The 24,685-nt window shown below is 38.6% G+C and overlaps 1 protein-coding gene across 1 annotated transcript in view; it reads left to right on the top strand.

Moving 5' to 3' along the window:
- Positions 1–24,409, top strand: part of CPA6 (carboxypeptidase A6) — a 313,464-nt gene extending 289,055 nt beyond the window's left edge. The window contains exons 9-11 of the mRNA XM_036264316.1: positions 14,885–15,087; positions 18,910–18,994; positions 23,884–24,409. Coding sequence (XP_036120209.1) covers positions 14,885–15,087; positions 18,910–18,994; positions 23,884–24,071 — 476 coding nt within the window. The 3' untranslated portion in view covers positions 24,072–24,409. The remainder of the gene's footprint in view (positions 1–14,884; positions 15,088–18,909; positions 18,995–23,883) is intronic.
- The last annotated feature ends 276 nt before the right edge of the window (positions 24,410–24,685 follow it).

Here is a 24,685-nt window from a genome sequence, read left to right as displayed (position 1 = left end):
ACACTTTACAACTGCATTCTATCTACATTGCCTTGTCCTCCGGTTTCTAGATTTATGAGGTCCTTGTGGAGTTCCACATCTCAGTACTCAACAACTGAAGATGTGATGTATGGTATGGAAGTTAAATTGCTGAAATGTTCAGAACAGAGATGTATGCTGCTTTATTTGACAAGACTAAACTCTCTCCCTCTGCACTGCAGAGATGTGTTATATATTCTGCTCTCGTTCTGCATGGGAATATGGGAAAGTATTTTGTCTCAACTCCAGAAACAATATATTGGCTCCTATAAACTAAGGGAAAATGAATCACCTCTAGATTCTCATGCTTCTAAAACCTAAATGTTTAGATTTGATGCTTCTTGTGCCTTTCCCTTAGAAGTCTGTTTTATCATCATTTCCTGGATATTGAATCCTTGTGTCGGTGTTTTTTACTTGTTTACTTGAAATGCTGTCTAGTGCTTTCGCTTTCTTCTATCTTGATCTTCTATAGTACAGCAGATATTTCTGATCAGAATCTGTGATTGAGGCTAGATCTGGACAAGACCCTTCAAACTGTGTAGCTAAGACGGCTACTTAAGATCCCAAAGAGACTTACTGTTCAGTGATGTTTCTGAGCTGTTCCTGTGCATTTTAGTAAAGTCTGAATAGTGCCCCCAAAGGCTATAAATAAAATTAGATCATTTTAGTGGCTTTCTTTTCACCTGAATTAATTAATTTCCATTTTAGATGCCCCATGATTCATATTCTGTTTTTATTTTTTAAACACAGGGTTGGTATAGGAGATGAGTAAGGCAAACATTCAGAGAAAAACACAGGCAGAGTGAATTTTGAATGTACTATCCCATTCTGCTGAATCAATACTTAATCTGTGGTAAATAACATTGGCGGGATTCCAACCCACAAAATAAACCATAAAATGCTATAGTGTATTCCGTTGCCTAATGTGCTTCTCATGCAAACAGCATTAAATCAAGTCACAGCCCTTCTTAATATTATACAGTTTAGTTTGTGCATGATAATTAAGAAAAATTATGTGCCCAATATTGATCAAACAATGTGCTAGGCCCAACAAGTAGGGAAATGCACACAGTTTTCACACAGGACACTAAGTTTTATGATAAATGCAGGTAAATGGTGTTATGGGCACATATAGGAGAGGCACATAACCCAGCCTAGGAGCACTGGAGAAGATGCCAAGAGGAAATGGTAACTGAATTGAGCATGTAAGGACAAAGAAAATCAGACTTGAGGAAAAGAGATGATACAGATGAAGGGAACAGCATGTGCAAAATCAGAAAGGCAAAGGAGTATGGAACCTCAGAAAAATGACCAATAGTTTAGGGGGAATAAAGGTAGAAGGTTTAAGGCAGATGGGTAGAAGCTAAAATTTCAATCAGGTTGACCAAACAGAACATGAAGGGCCTTATCCCCTAAGCTTGTGGTCAGAGGGAAAGACCCTTTGAGTTTCAACAAAGAAAAAAACTATGCAATTTTGAAACTATTATAAAGCTATGGAAAGTACATGAAATTATCTAGTAAATAGTAAAATACTAGTCATACTCCTTTCTGTACAGCAACAGAGCAAAAATCACAGTGTTTTTTTAGGACAGAAAAAATACACAAGATAAAATATAATACCTACCACTACCAAATTCAAACATTGTGATCACATGACCTCTATGGCCTTTATGCCATAATAAAGGTTTCAGGAGTTTGTCCAGAAGGCAACCACTGAAGGATGTTAAGCAGCAGAATGATAGGGTTGGATTTATTTTTAAAAGATAACAATGACATGGCTGAGAAGGCTGGATTCAAGTAGTCCAGACTACAGGCAGAGAACTGTTCTGATAATGTAGGGGAATAACAATGAAGGCCTGAACTCAGTTGGAAGAAGTAAGCATAGAGAGATTTAGCAGATCGGATCTACAGAATTTGCTCTCCAATTGGATGGGGGAATGAGAGAGAAGGAAACTTCTAAGGTTATTCCACCTAAGTGTCTAACTTTGACTACTAGATTAATCAGGGAAACACAAGTTAAGAAACATAGCAAAAGACCAATGTGCTGGGTAGGAAAAGAAAGATGATTATACCTAAGGACATGAGCTTTCAGAGCCTCTGAGACAATCAGATGGCAATGTCCACAAGGCTACAATATACATGAGTCTGAAGTTTGAGACAGAGATTCAGGAGTCATTGACTTGCCTACTCAAGAATATTGCTCCAGGAATTATCCCATCTCTTTTGTTCTGTTGTATGGTTGGTTGGTTGGTTGGTTGGTTGGTTGGTTGGTTGGTTGGTTGGCTGGCTCAGAGTTTTTTGTTCTCTACTGGATTTTTCTCACCTGCATAAAAGTATGTTATTCCCTCACCTGAAAAATATCCTCATCTCCACTTCTTCCACCAGCTACTGCCCTATTTCTTTCAGTGTCTAATTCCTCTCCTAACCTCTCTTAAATTCATTCCAGATTGTGCTATAACCTCACAAACTGTTCTTCACGTTGCTAAATCCAATAGTCAAATCTCAGTCTCATCTTGATTTCTGAACAGCATTGACAAAATGGAAATGCTTTATTTTGCAATACATTTAGCTTCACTTGGCCTCCAGAATATTAAACTCTCTTACAAGCTCATTAGTTGCTTGCTGGTTTCATTTCAGCATATATATGTATTTATCTATTTTTCAGTCCTCTACTTCCCCTTAAACTCACATCATGGGAATGCCCAGGATTCAGTTTTAGACCCATTCTCTCTCATCTATCAACATTCATTTCTTTAGCTATCTCATCTTCAACAATGTTCCTATAATTCCCAAAAGTATATCTTCAGCCCAAAATATTCTCCCAAACTTCGATGAATAACATCTGCTTGCCATTTTCAATAGGACATCTAATAGACACCTCGAACGCAAAATATCCAAAACTGAACACCTGATCTTTACTCTGCCAGACACGCTCTTCCTGCAGCCATTTTTAATTCAGTTGATAGCAACTCCATCCTTCCAGCTGTGCAGAACTAAAACCATGGAATAATCTTTAACTCCTCACTTTTTCTTATACCCTCGGTCTAATCCGTTGGGGAATTCCTCTGGCTTTACCTTTAAAATAGCTCCAGATTCCACCCACTCCTGACCAGCTCTGTTACTACCACCTTGGTCCAAGCCATCATCATCGCGCACCTGGATTATTGTAGGAAACTGCCAACTAGTTACAACTTCTACCCTTGTACACACCCTCCCTACAACATGGACACACACGCACACACACACTCTCTCTATCCTCAGCCAAAACGAATGCTTGAAATGTAAGTCAGAAGATGTCAGTTCTCAGCTCCAAATTTTGCATTTTACTCACCCAGGGGACATAGAACAGCCTATAAAATTTCACATGATTGGGGCCCCCAGTGACTGTCTGATCTCATCTATTTCTACCTTCCCCTCTACATTTGACTTCATCCACACTGGCCAGGCACATTCCAGGCTGCCTTGGAGCCTTTGCATTTGGCGGGCTGTTCCCTCTGCCTAAAACATTCTTCCTCATATGCTCTGGCTGACTCCCTGTGTTCTTTGTGTCTGCTCAAAAGTCAGTTTCTGAGAAGAACCTTCCTCACCATCTTATAATTGCAACCCACCTTCCCAGAATTCCCCATCTTTTACACTCCTTTACCTGTTTCTCTTTACCACAGCATCTTCCTACTACACAGAGTAATTCACTTATTCTCTGTATTTCTTGTTCATTGTTCCCCCCACACCTAGCGCCACTACTAGAGTAAGCTCCACAAGGCAGAACCCTTTGTTTTATTCATTAGTGTATCCCAATGTGTGGTCCCTGGTATGTGCCCAGTGAACACTTGTTGAATAAATAAAAGTATCATCATATAAGTAGTCATTGAAGAAGCCCTAGTCACTGAAGAGAGAAATTGAAGGAAATGAACAAAGGGCAGAACAATTAGATACTCCTCCTTTTAAGTGACTGATAGAGGAAGAGAAACTCACATAGAGGACTGAGAAGGAAAGAACAGAGTGGTTGAAAAATATATATAGCTGTGTCAAAAAACAAGGGAGGAGAATATTTTAAGCAGGAAGTCAAGCTCGGTGAAAAGTCAGGTAAGGTAGGAACCCTGGCCCTCTGGAAACCACTGCCCCCTTTCTCTGCTTTGCTGGCCAGCCTATACCTTTTACGGCCAACGTCCACCCTCCATATGCCTCTGCTCTCTCTGCATCTTCCTCAAAGCCCTCCTGTTGTAAACAGTCCTCTCCAGTTGCAAATCTCTCTACATTCTTTGAAAGAAAGTTTACTAGCACACAAATACAGTTTTTATGTAGTTTATGACGGAATTTAATGGCCCTGTTTTTGCTATGACTTATTTAAAGCTTACTCATGAAGCTATCACTCTGTATCTTTTGGAGAGCAAGGGAGGATTTATACCCATGTGCATCAACAATTTGGGGCTCATCATCCGTATATAAGAATTATTAAGTAAATACCTCATTTCCTTTCTGAACCTGTTAACATTTGTTAAAATACCTGTAACAAGCCTGGCTGGTGTGACTTAGTGGATTGAGCGTCATCCCATGGACTGAAAGGTCCTAGTTCGATTCCCAGTCAGGGCACATACCCAGGTTGTGGGCTCAATTGCCAGTAGAGGGTGTGCAAGAGGCAGCCAATCCATGTATCTCTCTCACATCAATGTTTCTCTCTCTCCTTTCCTCTCTCAAAACAAAAAATCAATAAAAACCTATTTTAAAAAATACCTATTAACAGGGAAAACTCAGAGTTTCTGATTTTAAATTAGGTGATAGAACTTTTCATGGACTGATAGGCTTTTGAAGATATTTTATTGTTTCTGTTGCCATTGTATGTCCTCAGCCACCCATAGAGGTGAACTGGGGTTTAGTTGTCCAATCAAAGAAATAGTCCAATAAAATAGTCCAAGGTGCAAGCACCTTCTCTGCGCAGGTTGAGCTCCACTTATTCATTCAGTAATATTTAAAGAAGAGCAAGGGTATCCATTTTACCAAGAACTTGGGAATGATCGTGGTCCTTGAGGAATTCACCCTCAGCGGTTAGAGCGTCGGCCTGCGGTCCCAAGAGACCCAGGTTCGGTTCCTGCTAGGGGCACATACCTTGGTTGCAGTTTGTCCCCGGCCTTGGTTGGATCATGCAGGTGGCAGCCACATCGATGTTTCTCTCTCTCTCCCTCCAACTCTCTCTCCCTCCCACTCTATTTCCCTCCCACTCTATCTGAACAAAAAAAATGGAAAAGTGTCCTCAGATAAGAATTAAAAAAAAAAAAATGAGCTTACCCTCTAAAGGAGATGAGTCCATATAAATAAATAACTAAAGAACAATATCAGTGCTACGAGTCTTACGGCCAGACACAGTCATCTCTAGATTTATTCTGTATTCATAGTCTGCCGCTCTTCCCACCCTATGTTGGGTTTGTGCCACCTGTGACAGTGTGGAATGTTATAAAAAAAAAAACACCTACCCAGAGAAGATGGGTGTTGACTGGATCTAGTGAGGATGCTGAGAATAATGCCAGTAGTCTCAGATCAATAGGAGGCTCTCACTGAGGCAATGCTGCCGGGGACACAAGGCAACGTACTTACCACCCCCGCAGCTTCACTGTTAGCCCTGATTGCTCCCCACTCCACAAGGAACATATAGCAGTGGCCCCATTTTCAGCACCAAATAGTTATCGCTCTCGCTACTTAATCTTGAAGGAGAAAATCATTAAGTTTGGGTTTTCTTCCTTCGTAAAGGATAAAAGACAGCAATTCTATCCTTTGTTAGCTAAGAAACAACTGCGTAGCTTCTATGAAATTCATGTGTAGCTTAGAAATAGTTACAATCTACAGAGAGAATGAAAAATAAAAATACTAAAGAATTAAATGCCTTTTTCTTTGACATTTTGACCAAAGCAAATAAATTATCTTTAGCAACTTAGACTAGTTATTTTTAAAAGGGTCTGAGGGGGAGGGAGAATCAGTGGGGGGGGGGGGAGAGAAACATCTGTAACAAAAAAATTTAATTAATAAAATAAATAAATAAATAAAAAAGGGTCTGATTTTCTAAGAAAGTGTCAATAGAGCTGTTACTCATTATCCCAAATATGTGGTCAGCATATATTTGTAAGAAAAGTTATCAGAACACTATGTTTATATAATATACAATATTGAATGCAAAGTTTTCTCAGTGGGTCATATTTTTATTTTGGTAGCACATGAGTCTCTAAAAGGAAGTTTATAGAGCTGGCTTGAGGAACTAATTCCAGTTATCTTAGACTGAGTTGGAGGTGGAAGGAAGGAGGGAAAGGATAGAAAAAACACTGATGGTATCATGAAGTGACTTCTACTATCGCGCTCTGAAATGACCATTTGAAAAAAGTTATCAGCTCGGCCTGTGTGCTCAGTGGATTGAGCATCAGCCCATGCACCAGGTGGTCACAGCTGACTGATGTTTCTCACCCATCCATGTTTCTATCTCTCTCTCCCTCTCCCTGTCTTTCTGAAATCAATAAAAACATTACAAATAAAATTGAATTATAAAAAGAAAAAATTATCAATTCATAATAAAAACAATAAAGAAGATATACTTTTAAAATGTTAAAATATGAATGAAGCCTGGCCAGAGTGGCTCAGTTGGTTGGAGCATCATCCCATGCACCGAAAGGTTGCTGGTTCGATTCCCAGTCAGGGCACAAACCCAGGTTACAAGTTTGATCCCCTGTTGGGGTGTGTATGGAAGGCAACCAATCAATGCTTCTCTCTCACGTCAATGTTTCTTTCTTTCTCTCTCTCTCTTTCTCTTCCCCCTCAATCCCTTCCTTTCTCTAATCATGTCCTCAGGTGAGGATTAAAATATATATATATATGAATGAAGAACATAAAATATGATCTGAGCAAAGGGGATGGCGTAACATGTCCTTGGATTGGATAACTCAACATAATAATATCCTCCCCAAATCAGTATAAATAGAATGCAGTTCCAATTAAAATCTCAATAGGTTTTTCCATTTTGTTTTTCAGCTCGTGAGAATTGATTTTTTTAAATATCATAAAGTGTATATGATCTAAATAAATACACCTAAAAAGGCAATAAAATTGCAAACAAAGAACAGGAAGGGGAACTTGTCTTGCCTGATACCAGAGAATTCTGTAATGTTAATATAGACTGATAGGATAACAATATGGAAATAGCTAAATAGATTAGAGCAGACTAGAACAAATAATCTAAGAATAGATCCACATATGCGATAGACTTTAATATATTACTAAAGTAGTGTTTCAATTCAGTGGGAAAATGATAAAATATTTAATAAATGATGCTGACAGAATTGTTCATCCATATAAAAAAAAAACTGAAGGTATAACCATATGATACATACGTATTTAAAAAAACAGAAGAATAAATTAAAGACTTGGATGGAAAAAATAAAATGATAAAAATTCTTAGAAGAAACTCTATATATTACCTATAATTTCTATGAATAGGGAAAACTTTCTTAACCAACACAACAAACCCAAAAGTGATATAAAAAGAAAAGACATAGTGATTATATAAATTATATAAATTTTAGATGTCTAAAATGATTAAAGTTACCATAAACAATTGAATAGAAAAATTATAAATTTGAGGATAAAATGCAATGCAGATGACAGACAATTTTTTTTGGTATCTTTTATAGATGGGTAATAAAAAGATAAACAGCCCTGGCTGGTGTGGCTCAGCAGTTAGAGCACTGGCCTGTGGTCCAGAGAGACCCGGGTTCGGTTCCCGCTAAGGGCATGTACCTCCGTTGCAGTTTGTCCCCGGCCCTGGCTGGGTTGTGCATGTGGGAGGCAGCCACTCAATGTGTCCCACTCACGTCGATGTCTCTCTCTCTCTCTCTCTCTCTCTCTCTCTCTCTTTCTCCCCTCCTCCTCCTCCTCCTCCTCTCTCTTCCTCCCACTCTATCTGAACAACAACAACAAAAAAAAGATAAGCAGCCCAAGAGAATAACATGAGCTAAGGACATGAGTAAGCAATTCAGAGAAGAGTCCATTTGAAACAAACATAGAAATCAATGCTCAAACATACTTGTTGTAAGGAAGAAAAATTAAATTATGTCAAGCTGGCAAAAATCAAAAGGTAATAAAAATTGATGAGACTATAGTCAATAACATTGTAATAATTATGTATGGTGTCAGATGGGAACTAGACTTAATCAGGGTGATCACTTCATAAGGTATATAAATGTCTACTTACTATTGTACCTGTGAAACTAATATAACATTATCTGTCAACTGTAATTGAAATTGTTTAAGGTGATAAACTTGAAGGGTATTGTTGGTAAGAATTAAGGAGAGGTGGTAGTCTTATACACTGCTTGTGGAAATGTAAATAGTAAAAATCTTAGTAAGTATTCTGGCAAAAATCTATGAAAATGAAAATTACAATCCTAAAGTTAGGGGGTATAGCTCAGGGGTAGAGTATTTAACTGCAGATCAAAAACTCAATCCTATTAGAATTTTAAATTTTTGAATCATGTGACTTTAACACCTACTTAAAATAAATATATATTTGAAAATACATCCTTCAACCCAGTGTCCTACTCCTATAGATCTGTCCCATAGAAGCAAAAGTCTTCACCTGTAGGGATATATCTATCATAATACTTATTGCAGTATTGTTCCTATCAAGTCAGTAGTAATGTCCCCCACTTTTTATAAGGTGGTATTGTTCATCATAACAAAGAGAGAGAAATAAACATAATTCCTAGCAATAGACAGGTGGGAGACTAAATTATGTTATAACTACAATAGAATTTAAAAGAATGAGTTCAAGTTGATACGGAAGGAGTTCCACAAACTATCACTGAAGGAAATAGCAAGTGGTAAAAACTATATGATTATGATTCTATTTTATGACCAAAAATAGCTCCTATAAAGATGACTATATCCCTATTTAAAAATACATATATGGCCCTGGCCGGTTTGCTCAGTGGTTAGAGCGTCGGCCTGCGGTCTGGAGAGACCCGGGTTCGGTTCCCGCTAAGGGCATGTACCTCGGTTGCAGTTTGTCCCCGGCCCTGGTTGGTCGTGCGGGTGGCAGCCACTCAATGTGTCCCTTTCACATCGATGTTTCTCTCTTCCTCTCTCCCCCTCCCACTCTACCTGAACAAAAAATAGAAAAATGTCCTCAGGTGAGGATAAAAAAATATATATATACATATATATATACGTGAGGGTGCGTGAATACATATATACACACTTACATGTGTGTATGTTTGTAAACTATGTTAACTTCTGCACTCAATTATTCATGTAGGTTACCTGAAGGTTAGTTGACAGTGGGAGAAGCAGGTGGAAAATAAATTTTAAAAAAGACTACAACAAATAAAAAAATAATAAATGGAAGGATTTCATTTAGTGAAATTTAAAAGATATAAATGAAAAGAAAAACAAACATAGAAAATGAAAATAACAACAACTAGCCTGGCCAGTGCAGTTCAGTGGGTTGGAGTGTCGTCCTGTGCACCAGAAGGTCGAGGATTTGATTCCTGGTCAAGGGCACATACCTAGGCTGCCGGTTCAATCTCCAACTGGGGCACTTACAAGCGGCAACTGATTGATGTTTCTTTCTCTCCCCCTTCTTCCCTCTTTTTTTTTAAAGAAGAAATAATAACAACTGAATTTATGTGACAATAACTATGACTTCCCCAGGTAATGCTAACTAGAGGATCCAGATGCTTATGTCAAATCAATTTCCACAGAGACTAGTTTATGCAAAACATAAAATAAAACCATTTATCTATGTTTTTCTGGTTTTATTTATTTTTTCTTAAAAAACTTTTTTAAATGATCACAGAGCCCAGCCAGTGTGGTTCAGTGGTTGAGCATGGACCCAGGCACCAAGAGGTCGCCGATTCTATTCCCGGTCACGGCACATACCCAGGTTGTGGGCCTGATCCCCAGTCGGGGGCATGCAGGAGGCAGCCAATCAATGTTTCTATCTCCCTCCCCCTCTCCCTTCCTCTCGCCTCAAATCAATAAAAAAAAAAAAAAGATATTTTTTTAAATGATCAGAGAAATGCAAATAAAAACCACAATGAGGTATCATCTCATACCTGTCAGGATGGCTATCATGCAATACATCAACAAACAACAAATACTGGTCGGGATGTGGAGAAAAAGGAACCCTCATGCACTATTGGTGGGAAATGCAGATTGGTGCAGCCGCTATGGGACAGTAGGAAGATTCTTCAAGAAATTAAAAATTGAGCTGTCATCTGACCCAAAAATTCCACTTCTGGGTATCTATGGAGACACTAATTCAAAAAGATATATACAAAAGAACCCAATTAAAAAATGGGCAGAGGACACTTCTGCAAACAGGACATACAAATGGCTAAGAGACATATGAAGAAATGCTCAACATCACTAATCATCAGAGAGATGAAAATTAAGACAACAATGAGGTATCACCTTACGCCTGTCAGAATGGCTGCCATCAGCAAATAATCAAACAGCAAATGTTGGCGAGGGTGTGGAGAAAAAGGGACTCTAGCACACTGCTGGTGGGAATGCAGTCTGGTGCAGCCATTATGGAAAACAATATGGTGTTACCTCAAAAAATTAAAAATTAAACTGCCATTTGACCCAGTGATCCCAATTCTAGGAATATACCCTAAGAAGCCCTAAACACCAATCAGAAAGAATATCTGTACCCCCATGTTTGTAGTAGCACTATTTACAATAGCTAAGATCTGGAAACAGCCCAAGTGTCCATCAGTAGATGAATGGATAAAAAAGCAGTGGTACATATACACAATGGAGTACTATGCAGCTGTAAGAAAGAAACATCTCTTATCCTTTGAGACAACATGGAGGGACCTGGAAAGTATCATACTAAGCAAAACAAGCCAAACAGAGAAAGACAAGTATCATATGATCTCACTTATTTGTGGAATATAATGAACATAACAGTCTGAGGAATGGGGTAGTCCCAGAAATGTGGAAGCGGGGTACAGACTGACAATCCCCAGAAAAGGGGGTGGTGGGGGAGAGATAAACCACAGAACTTATATGCATGTATGCATGAACAATGGACATGGACAACAAATCTGGGGACAGGGCGGGGAGTGGGGGGAGGGGGGAATCAGTGGGGGGAAAGGAGAAACATATGTAACAAAAATTAATTAATTAATTAATTAAATTGAAAAAATAATAATAAAATAAAATAAGAGATATACATCCCAATGTTCATTAGAGCATTACTTACATACAAGAGCCAAGATATGGAACCAGCTTGTGTCCTCTGTTAGGTGACTGGATAAAGAAGATGTGATATATGCATGTATACAATGGAATACTAATGAGCCATAAAAAAATAAAATCTTGCCATTTGTAACAAATTGATATATCTAGAAAGTATTACGCTAATGAAATAAGTCAGACAAAGACGTATACTGTATGATTTCATTTTTATGTAGAATCTAAAAAAACACACACAAATGAATAAACAAAGCATAACAGAAATAGATTTACAAATATGAAGAGAACAAACTGATGGTTGCCAGAGGGTGGGGATAAAGAGGAAAAGGTGAAGGGAACTAAGAGGTACAAACTTCCAGTCCTAAAATAAATAAATTATGGAAATATAATATACAGCATAGGGAATATAGTCAATAGCATTATAACAATTTTGTACAGTGAGAGATAGTTACTAGACTTATCTTTTTTTTTAATCCTCACCCAAGGATACTTTTTTTATCTTAAGATAGAGTGGGAGGGAGGAAGAGAGAGAGAGAGAAACATCAATATGCCCTTGACCGGAATCGAACCAGCAACTCTTTGGTCCACGGGCCAAACCAGCCAGGGCTAGACTTACCTTGGTGTTCACTTTATAAAGTATATAAATGTTGAATCACTATGTTGTACACCTGAAACCAATATAATAACTATACTTGAATAAAAAATAAAGGTAGACATCTGATATATCTACTTGTACCACTTTTTTTCTATAAACATAATATTGCTGGGTCTTCTTTATTTTTCTCAATGAAAAGATCAGTCATTTTATTGGTGAGTTTCATCTGTTAGCATTTTTCACAATCACTTATTATGTGTTAATTAATCATTAACACTTATATCTGTCACCTTAATTGCTGTTCTCTATGTTTAACTGTTTCTTCTTTTTTTCTCTATTTTCTGTTGAATGGGTCAAAGTTACTTCTGTGAAGTTTATGTTCTATTTTTATTCTTGTGGTTATTTCTAAATTGTTAAGACCCGTGCTTAGGTTTTTCTCCATCAATTACTAAATTTAATCAATAGCAATATCTCCTTTGCAAAGACACCAATCACTTAGGTGTTTTCAATTCTGGTCCCCTAACCTTCATCATTCCATCAGTTTGTTATATTCTAGAACTTGATACTAGATCAATATACTTTTTTCCCTCATGGGACATTGCTTATTTAGACAACAGATCTTACTGAGTTGCTTACTCTCCAGTAATTTTCATATCAAGTACCTTCTCTGGAGTTATTCATCATTTTTGTTGAAATACTTTCTCCAACAAATTATGGCTGTATACAGTATACCTTCTGAGGCCTTTTATGCCAGAAAACATCTTTATTTTGCTCTCACGCTTTAATGAGAGTTCAGTTAGAAATAAAAGTCTAGATTCTGATTTTTTTAAATACTTTAGAAATATTACTCTAGTTTTGCTATTAAGAAGGTAAATGTGGCCCTGGATGGTGTTTCTCAGCCTGAGCACTGAAGCACTGAAGGGTCATGGGTTCAATTCCCAGTCAAGGGCATGTACCTGGGTTGCAGGTTTGATCCCCCGCCCTGGTCAGGGCATGTGCAGGAGGCAACTAGTCAATGTGTCTCTCTCACATCGATGTTTCTCTCACCGTCTCGCTCCCCCTCCTTCTCTCCCTTATACTTTCTCTGAGAAATCAATGGAAAAAATATCCTCAGGTGAGGATTAACAAAAAAAAAAAAAAATTTTAATAAAAGGTAAATGTGAATATAATTATTGTTCCTTTATAAATGACCTACTTCTGTGTCTCTGGAATTTTCTTTTTCTTAAATTTCACCACAGGGTATCAAAGAGATGATATTTTTCCTTTTATTTCTCCCGTTTGGTACACAATAAATTCATTTAATCTCTTTCTAATTGTGGAGAAATTTCAATGAGTATTACTTCAAATATTTACCTTCTGTTTATGTTATTTTCCCTCTTTCTGGGCCCCTATTAATCAAATACTGACACTTTCTCCATTTTTTACAACCTTTAATTTTTCTCTCATTTTCCAGTTCTTTGTTTCTTTTTGATGCCTCCAAGAATGTTTCAAAACCCGCTCCATCTCATTAATTCACTCATCAACTGTATTCATTCAACCCAGGAATTTTTTAATTTCTATGACATCTGATTGGTTCTTTTTTTATAACTTCTTGTCCCTGTTTAATGTTTCCAATGCCCTCCTATAAGCTCTTGAGAACATTTATAGGATTATTATAAATTCTTATTTCTCTAGCTCATTAGTTCAGCTCCCTCTGGAATTAGTTGTTCAGTTTGTGATCTCTCCTTTCCAGTGCTTTACATCAGCGTTTGTCAGATGTCTGTTTTTCCTGTTCCTTTCGGAGGATCAGCTACAGTTCTTAAGTTCTCAGTCCACCCATTTCCCACCTTCTGAGGCATCTCCAGAATTAGACTCAGCAGCGGAAAACCTCAATTGCTTTAAGTCCCCATCTTGACTCTCCTGTAGCATAAACTAAACTTACAGCCCTCAGGTGTGGTCTGCTTTGGCATGGGTCTTTTCATGTTCAGTAGAATTGGACTATGTCACAAGATCCCCAAACATTTTCCATTTCTTTATGGAATGAGTTATGGTTTTCTAGGGGTATGGGAGGACTAATAAAGGTTCAGAATGGCAGATAACAATAGAAAATGTGATTATTACCAAAATTTCTCGGAATGTTAATATTTTGTGATTGTTGCTGTGAGTTTATTTTCCTTCCTCCTCTTCACAGACCTGTATAACATAATTTTTATTTCAAAAATTATCAAAATTTAGTTTTGAGGATTTCTGAACTGAACACTATCGAACCCCCAGGATGGGTTTTACAAAACCTTGTTTGAATATTGCTGATCTAAAACTATGATATAAATTGGTTTGGCATGTTCTGTGAAATTAGTTTTGCTTCCATGTTTCTGATACATCAGTATTTGTATCTCACCAGACACCTGTATAGATATCTAGCCTTTTCTTTTGATGTGACAATCACTTATTCAACAAATATTTGCCACACTATTGTTCTAATAGCCAGGTGCCCAGCAAAGACACGGCCCCTGCCTTCACAGAGCGTTACAGTCTAACAAAGACTCTAGATTGAATGTAGGTTCTGTTAGAACAGGGTTTTTTTGTTTGTTTTTGTTTTTGTATTGTTTTCCAGTGTATCCCAGGTACCTAGAACAGTGCAAATGTTGGCTGAATGATAAACAAGTAAATATTTGACACTAATTACAAGTGTATTGAACATTATGGAGGGAAAGTACAGGTGTTGTGGAATATATAAACAGGAGGACATACCTTCTCTGGGGGATCACATAGAATTAGTTCTCTGACAGAGCTATCTCTTTAAAGTGGTTTTTTCAGGCTCACTTAAACAATCAGTACCTATTTTCTATTCAGGCCACCCTCCTGTTATGCATGAAGGCTTGAAACACCTTGCATTTTTCAGTAATTGATTTCTGTAAATAAGAAGTTAGAGAAATTGCTTAACAATGCCCTATATTTATAGAAATAAAAGAAAAATCACAGTTCAGTAATGCTGATTTGTGTTTCTTACCCCTTGCCTGCCCACTCCCCCACCCCGTTTTCTTTTCTAACTTGCAGACGAAGGAGCTTCCATGCACCCTTGTGATGATACGTACTGTGGACCTTACCCAGAATCTGAGCCAGAAGTGAAAGCTGTAGCTAACTTCCTTCGAAAACACAAGCAGCACATTAGGGCTTACCTCTCCTTTCATGCATATGCTCAGATGTTGCTGTACCCCTATTCTTACAAATATGCAACAATCCCCAATTTTAGCTGTGTGGTAAGTATTTGACCCTGCACCTGTGTGTCAGGCTTCATGCTTCTAAGATGATTCTAAGTAGTTAACGATAGTAGCAAACATATGTTGTATTTATTCTAATAAACATTGTGTGTGTGTGTGTGTGTGTGTGTGTAAACTCATTAATTTTTTTATAATCACATAAGGTGTAAAACTATTATTATGCCCCATTTTACTGATGAGAAAGACTGAAACTGAGAGAAATTAAATATTTAGACTAAGAACACCCAGCTACTAAGTGTCAGAGCCAAGATTCAACCCCAAATCTAGCTCCGGTGCTGTTGCTGTTAACCGCTGTGCTCTGCTGCTTCTCAGATGCAATCCTTTCAAACCTATTTGCATTCTTACCACATGTTACATAGAAAATGTCAGGATGGATTGGATTAATATCGCAGCTTCTATCACATGTGCATGGCTGTGATTAATTTTATTGAGTAAATAATTGCTCATAAATGATGGTCTGACTCATTAATTAAAAGCAAGTTTTAATTTATAAGCACTATTTTCTTAATGCTACTAAGTCTCTGGGCATGTATCTGACAAGTTAGTACTAAGAATAAACAGCCTTTCTTATATAAGGTTACTTAAAAGTGGAAAAGCAATATTCTTTACTCTCCTCATCTCCATAACCCCACAAGCTACCCACTATAGGCATAATTCCTTGTAAAGGGAGTCTGGTTCAGTGCCTATGGTTTCTAAAGGCCTGTCAAGTTAAAAACCAGGCCAAACTAATATATAGTGTTAGAAGTGAGGAAGAGGGAGGGAACAGCGAATGAGAAGAAGCATGGGAGGGCTTTTGGGTTGCTGCTGATGTTCTATTCCTTGACCAGGATGGGGTCACATGAGTGTGTGCAATTTGTGATCATTCACTGAGCTATACACTTAAAACCTGTATAGTCTCATGTATGTATGTTATACTTTAAAAAGTTTTATAAAGGAGAAGCTTCTTCTTTCTGCCTATACCTTGAACTCTACATCCTGTACCAGTGGCCTGGGGTTGTAGAAATTCCTGATCTAGATGCCCAGGACTGGAAGGAATAGGGAACGTGAGGAAGACAGAAAAGGGCCTGAAGGAAGGCTTGTATTCTCTCCAGGAGAGGAACTGTGTTGTTGGCATTCCAAGCAAGAATTCTGAGCAAATTCTCTCTCTTGAGAAATACTGTGAAGGTGGTAGTCAGATAGACTTTTTGTTGTTATTGGTGTTGACTTGGCACCTTAACCACCTTGCATCACAGTGTTTCTATAGGTAAATGTTCAGTCCTTTCTAAACTGGGCACAGTGTCTACTTATATGCTCACAACAGATTATATAGTGTATACAATATATTAAAACTGCTACATGAGAATGTTCTCCACATTTTGAATTCATCTTCCTGCTAGAAGTAAAGGCTATTTTCTCTTTGTCTTGGATTGGGGGCTGTGGTATAAAGAGTAGATTCATTTTTCAACCAAGGATTAATTTTTCTCACAAGGGACATTGGATAATGTTGGAGACTTTTTATTGTCACAACAGGGCCGAGGATTCTATTGACATCTAGTGCACAGAGGTCATGGATGCTGCTGAACATCCTATAATGCACAGGACAGCCTCCCACTGAAAAGAATTATTCAGTCCAAACTGTCAGTGATGCCACTTGTGAGAAGTCCTGTTAGTGGGTTACATACAAGCTAAATCACTAAAACCAAGATTACAATTCTCAGACGCTCAATAGTCTCTGAATGCCAACCAGAAACCATTAAATTCTATTAACACTGTTCAAAATCACTCCATCAACATGTTGGAGTCTGTGTTTCTGCTAACATTTGTATGTCATTCATTAAGTTGCTATAAATGTGGAAACATTTAAATAAAAAATATATTCTTTTCTTAACTGAGGTCTGAAAAGTGAGGCCTGGGTCCTTTCAGACAATTGGAAAGAAAAAGCAATGGAGCCCTGGCCAGTTTGGCTCAGCGGTTAGAGCATCGGCCTGCGGTCCAGAGGGACCTGGGTTCGGTTCCCGCTAAGGGCATGTACCTTGGTTGCAGTTTGTCCCCGGCCCTGGTTGGTCGTACGGGTGGCAGCCACTCGATGTGTCCCTTTCACGTCGATGTTTCTCTCTCTCTTTCTGTTCCTCTCTCCCCCTCCCACTCTACCTGAACAAAAAATGAAAAAATGTCCTCGGGTGAGGATTTAGAAAAAAAAGCAATGGAGATAAGAGGAAGCAAGTAAATCCTCTCAGTTAGGTGTCCAGCTGTGCCAACCAGGAAAACAGTTCTCTAAAAAATTTTGCTGATGCTTCCATTTTCTGTGAAAGGATCACATCTAAACCTCTTATCTATGCACGCCCACACCGAAGGGCAGAAGGGCATAAGCCAGAAAGCCTAAAACTATGTGCATGGTTTGTGAACACAGGCAAAGTGGATATCTGGTTGTTGTTTTTTTTCTTAGCAATTTATTTTCTTGGGTTTTAGTCATCTGAAATAATGAGGAACGAGGGTGTCCACACCAGCAGAATGCAGTAATCTCCGAAATGTAAAAATATCTGCCCTCGTCATGGTATATTTCTGTGACTGTTGGATAAGATGTTAAACTATTAGAACATTCTCCATAAAGATACCTGTTGGCTCCTGAGAGGAGAATGCCAGCGTCAGTAAGATCAATAATAAATTGTCTGCCAGGTTCCAGAGCCTGGTCCCTGAATATCCACAAAGGGTGGCATTTGCTACAAATGCTGCTTAATGCCTCCCTGAGGTGAATAAGGACAGCAAGCTGAAGCCGGGTCCAACACACAGCCCACGCTGCCCAGAGTGCTTCAGTTGATATATTAAATTATTCATAGGCAAACTGAAATGGGAGACTGGTTTCAACATACTTCTTTACCTCTCACTGGTCATACAATACTTCTCTAGCTCCTTGCTGAGACGTATTCTTGTACACCATTTGAAATGTTTTCACGAGTAGTCGGTATCATTCTAGTTCATGCTAGAATATTTGCCTTTTAGTATTTTGATTGTGTTGAATCTTTTTTCTGGTTTTTGGTATTGGTAGGAAGGGTTTCACCTCAAAATTTCTACATCTCAGAACTACTGACTCTCTCTGTCAGAGGCATATGGAACTTTAGAAGTCATGGAGCATTCTGAAACTGTTCCCATTCCCAGTTGGGATAAACATGTAACGTAAGACAAGTCATTCTTACTGAATTAAAGAGCTTCTTAATTGATCCTCATGTGTTTGAAATGCCTTGTACATCACCACTGAACTATGTACTTAAGGATCAATAAGATTATGTTGATTCTCTTGCTGATCTATGCTTATTCAACATTCATGCAAGACATATTGATTAAGCATCTATTATGTACAAGCACATGGCTAAAGACTGAGAGGGGCCCTGCCCTATCAAGTGTTTTGTAATTTATAGAAATAAGTGTCTCTGAACAAATGTGAAGAAGACAGAACCCTAAATCAGCATCAGAAGATATAAGTACTTATCTACTTATCACAACTCAACCCCTCCTTCCTGTGTAACCCCAGCCTGCCCACCTCACCTCACTGAGACTTCCTTTTCTCATCTGTAAAACAGAAATATTACTGATCACCGGCTTGTCATGAGGAGCAATCAAAGGAAATGTGTCCTAAAACATATTGCGAAATGCAGCATGTGGCAAGAATAACATAACATTATTATTAAATGTAGCTATTAACTAATGTGTTCATCCTTATGCTTCAAACTTGTGACTAACAAGGCCCAAACAACATGCCATTGTTTCCAAAGGTTTCGATGCAATGAATATGAGAGACAGAATTTCTCCATTCTTCCCTCGCAGGAATCGGCAGCTTATAAAGCTGTGAATGCACTTCGCTCGGTGTATGGGGTACGGTATCGATATGGACCTGCCTCCAGCACATTGTGTAAGTTTGTGTAAGTTTCCTGTGTATGTTGTATTAGAGTCATTTCTTGAACCACTCTCCTGTATAATGACTTCCCTTTAAAAAAAAAAAAGGAAATTTTTGACTACCAAATTAGCCAAGGAAGATGAAGGGAGTTTATATCCGATTAGTTTTATACTGCTCGACAGAAATCACTGCACCAATTTAAATAAATTTAAAGCAGAGAATATTCTAGTCATGTAGTAATAACTACATAGTTGAATTGAGATCTTATGACAGTAGAAAGTACCGAAAGGGGCTCCTGAAGCAATCGTAAGCACTGGAAGCCTGGAAGCGGGCCTCGGGGAAATCATGAGGCAATGTTCCAGCCTGAACAGAGCTTCCCTTTTATTCCTTGCTTCCACCGTTCTTGTTATGAAATTCTCTTTCTTACATAGCATCTTCAGCTGAATTTTCCCGTAAAAAGTGATTGAGATGTTTTGTATTTTATATAAAATATCGAACAATTGGGTAGATGGAAAGAACTCAAAGAATCAGGACACATGGATTCTAGTCCTAATACTGCCACCCCTCAGGATATAATCCTGGTCAAGACATTAATCCTGGGCTTCAGTAGAGAAGTCAGTTAAATGAGAAGTCAGACTAGATCATGTCTCATGGCCTTCCACACTCTAAAAGTCATTGACTATATGACTTGGAAAATCTAGTGAGAAATCCTAAATATCTGAATGTCTATGTATACACACACACAGACCATGTATATACACTTTATGCCGATTATGCTTTATGGTGAGGTAGCAAATTTCTCCTGATCTCTGCAATCTACTCATCACTATATTCATAGCAATGTACTTTCTTCGACCTTCAGAAGAACTGCTTGGTTTGTCAGTTAACACTATTTATCAAATAAGTTTATGCTAATAATGAGAATATCCTAAGTACCAGAACTTTTTTCAAACTCCATGATCATTGGTCTCAGGCTGACCTTTTTAGAACAATAAAGCTCCCTAAAAGGGGAAATACAGTATTTTCTTTAAATCATATTACAGACTTCCAGTCAAGATTCCAGAGTAGGTACACTATGTGCTCACCTCCTCTCAGGGCCACATCAAATTACAACTAAATTGTAAACAACCACCCTTGAGAACCACCTGAGGACTACCTAAACAGAACTCCTGTAACTAAGGATATAAAGAAGAAGCCACTTGGAGACTGGTAGGAGGGTTGGAGACACAAAATGGGCTGGTCTCACACCCACATGTGGAGGTTACAAATCAGGAAGGATATCTCGGCTGCAGAGGCGTGCCTGAGAAACCAGGGCTCCCAGCCCCACGCTGGGCTCCCCAGCCCAGAGTACCAGTTCCAAGAAGAGTCCCCACAACATATGGCTGGGAAAATCAGCAGGGATCTGTCCAGGTGACATGGAGGCTGCTGTAGACCTAGGCATCCTTTTAAAAGGCCCACACAGAGACTTACTCCCACTCACCCTAAGTTACAGTGAAGGAACGACTGAAAAAGTCACAGGGACTTATGGGGAGGAAATGAATTGACTGGGTTCGGGGTGAGAGCCAGAGAGGCAGCTCTCTCCAAGGACAGAAGTGCTGGCAGGTGCCATTATTCCTTTGTTGAGCCTGTAAGTGTAGGCAGGCAACAAATCTGAGTCCCTATCAACCTGGCTACGACCACTTGCGCCACCCTGGTGATTCCGAGACCCTGAGTCGAACCACTTTCAGACACTGTTCCACATAAGCAACCAGCCTTGGCCCAAGCTGAGGACTTTACTAAAATCTTTCAAAGGTCTACAAACCCAAAACAAGCAGTGTCTGGCCTCAGCATGCTCTGTACTTCTTGCCAAGTGGCCCCAAGCTCAGGACTAATGGCAGCCACCCTCTGTCACAGCATAGCCTCTCTCAGGCACCTCCAAACCCAGCACAGGCAATGGCAGATCACCTGAATAGACATTTAACCAAAGTGGACGTACAGATGTCCAATACACATATGAAAAGATTCTCAACATCACTAATCATCAGAGAAGTGCAAATTAAAACCAAAATGAGATATCACTTCACATCTGTCAGAATGGCTATTCTCAATAATTCAACAAACAAGTGTTGGTAAGGATGTGGAGAAAAGGGAACTCTTGTGCACTGTTGGTGGGATTTCAAACTCATGCACCAATATGGAAAATCGTATGGAGGTTCCTTAAAAACTGCAAATTGGAACTACCATATGATCCAACTATTCTGCTTCACAGTATTTATTCAAAGAAATTTAAAACACTGTGAAAAGGTATATGCATTCCTATGTTCATTACAGCATTATTTACAATAGCAAAGATATAGAAGCAACCTAAGTATCCATGGATAGATAGTCCATGGATAAAAGAGTTGGTACATATATTTAATAGAATATTACTCAGCCATTAAAAAAGAATTCAATCTTGCCATTTGCAACAACATGGATACACTTGGAGGGTATTATGCTGAGTGAAATAGGTCAGACAAAGAAAGACAAGTACATATGATTACACTTATATGTGGAATCTAAAAGACAAACAAAATAGAAATAAACTCATAGATACAGAGAACAGATGGTTGTCAGATGGGAGGGGGTTTGAGGAGCTGGGTGTAAAAAGGGAAGGGCTTATGAAGTACAAATTAGCAGTTACAAAATAGTCACAGGGATGTGAAATACAGTATAGGAAACATAGCTGATAATATTGTAATGGTTCCAGGTGATGCTAGACTTATTGGGGCAGGGGATATCTTCATAAGGCATATAAATGTCTAATCACTATGCCATAAACCTGAAACTAATATAATTTTGAAAATCAACTGTAATTAAAAAATTAAAAATTGTACATGTGAAAAATCACATTACCAATTAATAGCACTATATATTAACAATCTTAAAACATTTTAAAAATCTTACACTTCACCTTTGCAGCTTGATATCAAGGCACAGTCATAGTATGATATTTACCGAGAAGAACCAGTTACCATAGAAATGAGGCTGTCACATGACCATGAGGTAACTGTTGGCACATATTGTCTCAGACTTTGGCTACTATGACTACTATTTGTAGTTCCAGTGCACTCTAACCTAGAGGGACAATGAAGCCACAGCCAACCTTCTGCCCTTAACTGAAGCAAGAGGAGCCTGAGAAACAGCAGAATCTTCTAATTGTCATTTTCCTATAGTAATTCTTTCTCTAACTTGTCCTGGTAAAATAGTCTAAAAAGTGGTATTTCAGGAGTTGATGAATATACTCTGAAATTTTTAAAATAATAATGTATGTCAGCTAAATCATATAATTTTCAGGAGAAAGGTATATAAAAATTATTCTATGGCACATGTATTCATTTATTTTAAAATTACTAAGAACATGTTAGGCTAAAAACTACATACTAGGCACTTTGGAGTGTAAAGATGCAAAATAATAACAGCTACTAGAGGCTAAGCACAGTATTTTATTTTATTTTCACCACCCTATGCAGTGGGTATTACAATCCCTTTCTCAGAAAGGGAGACTGAGGCCCAGAGCGGCATGGGTGGGAGAATCGGATACAGCCCTAGCCCCCAGTCTGCTGCTGCCACCTGCACTTTCAACTCGGCTGCAACGCTGGAGTGTGTGAGGTCACAGGAGCCAGAAGGAGAGAGCGGTCAAGGATTGTCAGTTAGGTTAATGCTACTGAGAGGTTGAAATTGGGATCTGAGTTGGGGGAAAAAGAGGTTAGGTCATTGGTGATCTTCAAGAACAGTTTTCATAGGCAGGTAGAGGCAAAAAGCAAATTGAGCGTGACTGAGGATGTAGAAGACACACCAGCTCTCTTTTACTTCTAAAGCAACAGGAAGAGAAAAGCGAGGGTGGCATAGAGCAGGATCATGAGAAGGAAGTGCTATGCGGATAGCTGTGCTTGAACGTTGTGGTCGATGCAGCTGCAAGACAGAGGGGGGGTTAATGAATGAAACCAAGGCCTGGAGAAGGGACCCATTCACCGGCAGAGAAGATAGTAATAAATGGTATCACAAGATGACACATAAAAAATGAGCAACATTTCTTCCTCTGAGCTAAAGGAGAAAAGTCAGAGGGCTATGATGTCAGTAAAGGAGGTGATGGGCTAATTACTCACTGAGCATTGAAAACGTGAGGGGCAGGACTAGAAGAGAATGAAAAAGATTCAGTAAGTAAAGATCTAGAAAAAGGAGCCTAGAGCAGCATTGGGAAAAGAGAAAGACTTCAGTGATTGGTGTGAATTTGCAGCAAAGAGTTTCTCCAGCTCCCTCACAAGACGTCAAAACAGAGAAACTGGGTCAGAGACTGAGAATTAGCAAAACCAAGGCAGTAAAAGAGCTGGGTAAGTCATTTCAGGGGTCTGATGAGAAATTCAGTGAAGTAATTGACCACAGCCACATAGATAGTCAATGAAATACAAGGCCGGGAAGAGTCTAGGAACAACAAACTTAAGCAAAGGCAATGAACAAGTTCATTAGGAATTTTTTTTAAATAGAGGAAGTACAAGAAATGAGGAGGTTTTCTGTGAACAGAACTTCAATATTCTAGACCTTGGCAATGAAGAACTGAGTGATAAGAAGAAACATCCATGGTGTGTTTTTAGTTATAGGTGAATAAAGTAAATGTGGAGATAAACTGAATTGGAGTTGAGGCTGAAAATTTTTAAGGTCATTATACTGGAAAAGTATTAATACCTAGACTAGGTCTTCAAGGATGATGGTAGCTATGATTTATAAGGGCTATGAGCCTGATGCCAAGGAACTGCTGTTAAATCATTCTTGTTGAAATTATATTTATTGGAAGAATTTAGTATAGCTTAGTAACACATACATTTTTGAAAATTATACAGACTCTTTAGTGAGGCTGATTTTTTTTTTTTTTTTTTAACTTTCAGATGTGAGTTCTGGTAGCTCAATGGATTGGGCCTACAAAAATGGAATACCCTACACATTTGCTTTTGAGCTGCGTGACACTGGGCATTTTGGATTTTTACTCCCAGAGGTGCTCATCAAACCCACCTGTACAGAGACCATGCTGGCTGTGAAGAATATCACAATGCACCTGCTGAAGAAATGTCCCTGAGAGGGCCCGGCAGTCAGGTCAGCCGCCAGAGAAAGAGCTGACTGTGCACAGGAGCCGCTCGGCAGTGGATGAAAACTTTTTAAAGAGAGGGGCAACTGCTTGGAGCGAACATATCTGTGGACTTTTAAAGGAATTTCTCATGCGATTCAACTCTCTGTGGCAATAAAAATGGTAATAAAATAAAAATAAGAGCACAGCCTGTTTTGTTGTAAGCAAAAGCACCCACTTTCTACCCCATTAGAATCCCAGTTGATTAAGGTGGGGGATATTTTCAAATCCTTCTGTCTCGCGAAATGTACAAATTGAGGAGAGCACTTCAATAAATCTGTTCTCAATTAAGATCCACCAATGATGTTTAGTCACTTGGTCCTTTTGAAATGGAAATATTTGAAATGGAAAGAACTATATTTCCTAATACAATAAATACAAAATTTTCAAGACTTCAAATTATTCACAGCTTTATCCCCTGGCATTAGTGTACCATATACCCACATAGCAAGATGGAACACTTGTGTGTCAACTCTGAGAGCACCACTTTTAAAATAGGGGAAAACATGGTTTGAGGTGCCAGACACAGCAGTAAGAGCTCCACATAATAGTCTCACCTTGTTCCT

Source organism: Molossus molossus, unplaced genomic scaffold, assembly GCF_014108415.1.
Source record: "Molossus molossus isolate mMolMol1 unplaced genomic scaffold, mMolMol1.p scaffold_m16_p_16, whole genome shotgun sequence".
Lineage (NCBI taxonomy): Eukaryota > Metazoa > Chordata > Mammalia > Chiroptera > Molossidae > Molossus > Molossus molossus.
Note: the sequence above shows the minus strand (reverse complement) of the source record. Positions and strands in the feature narration are given on the sequence as shown.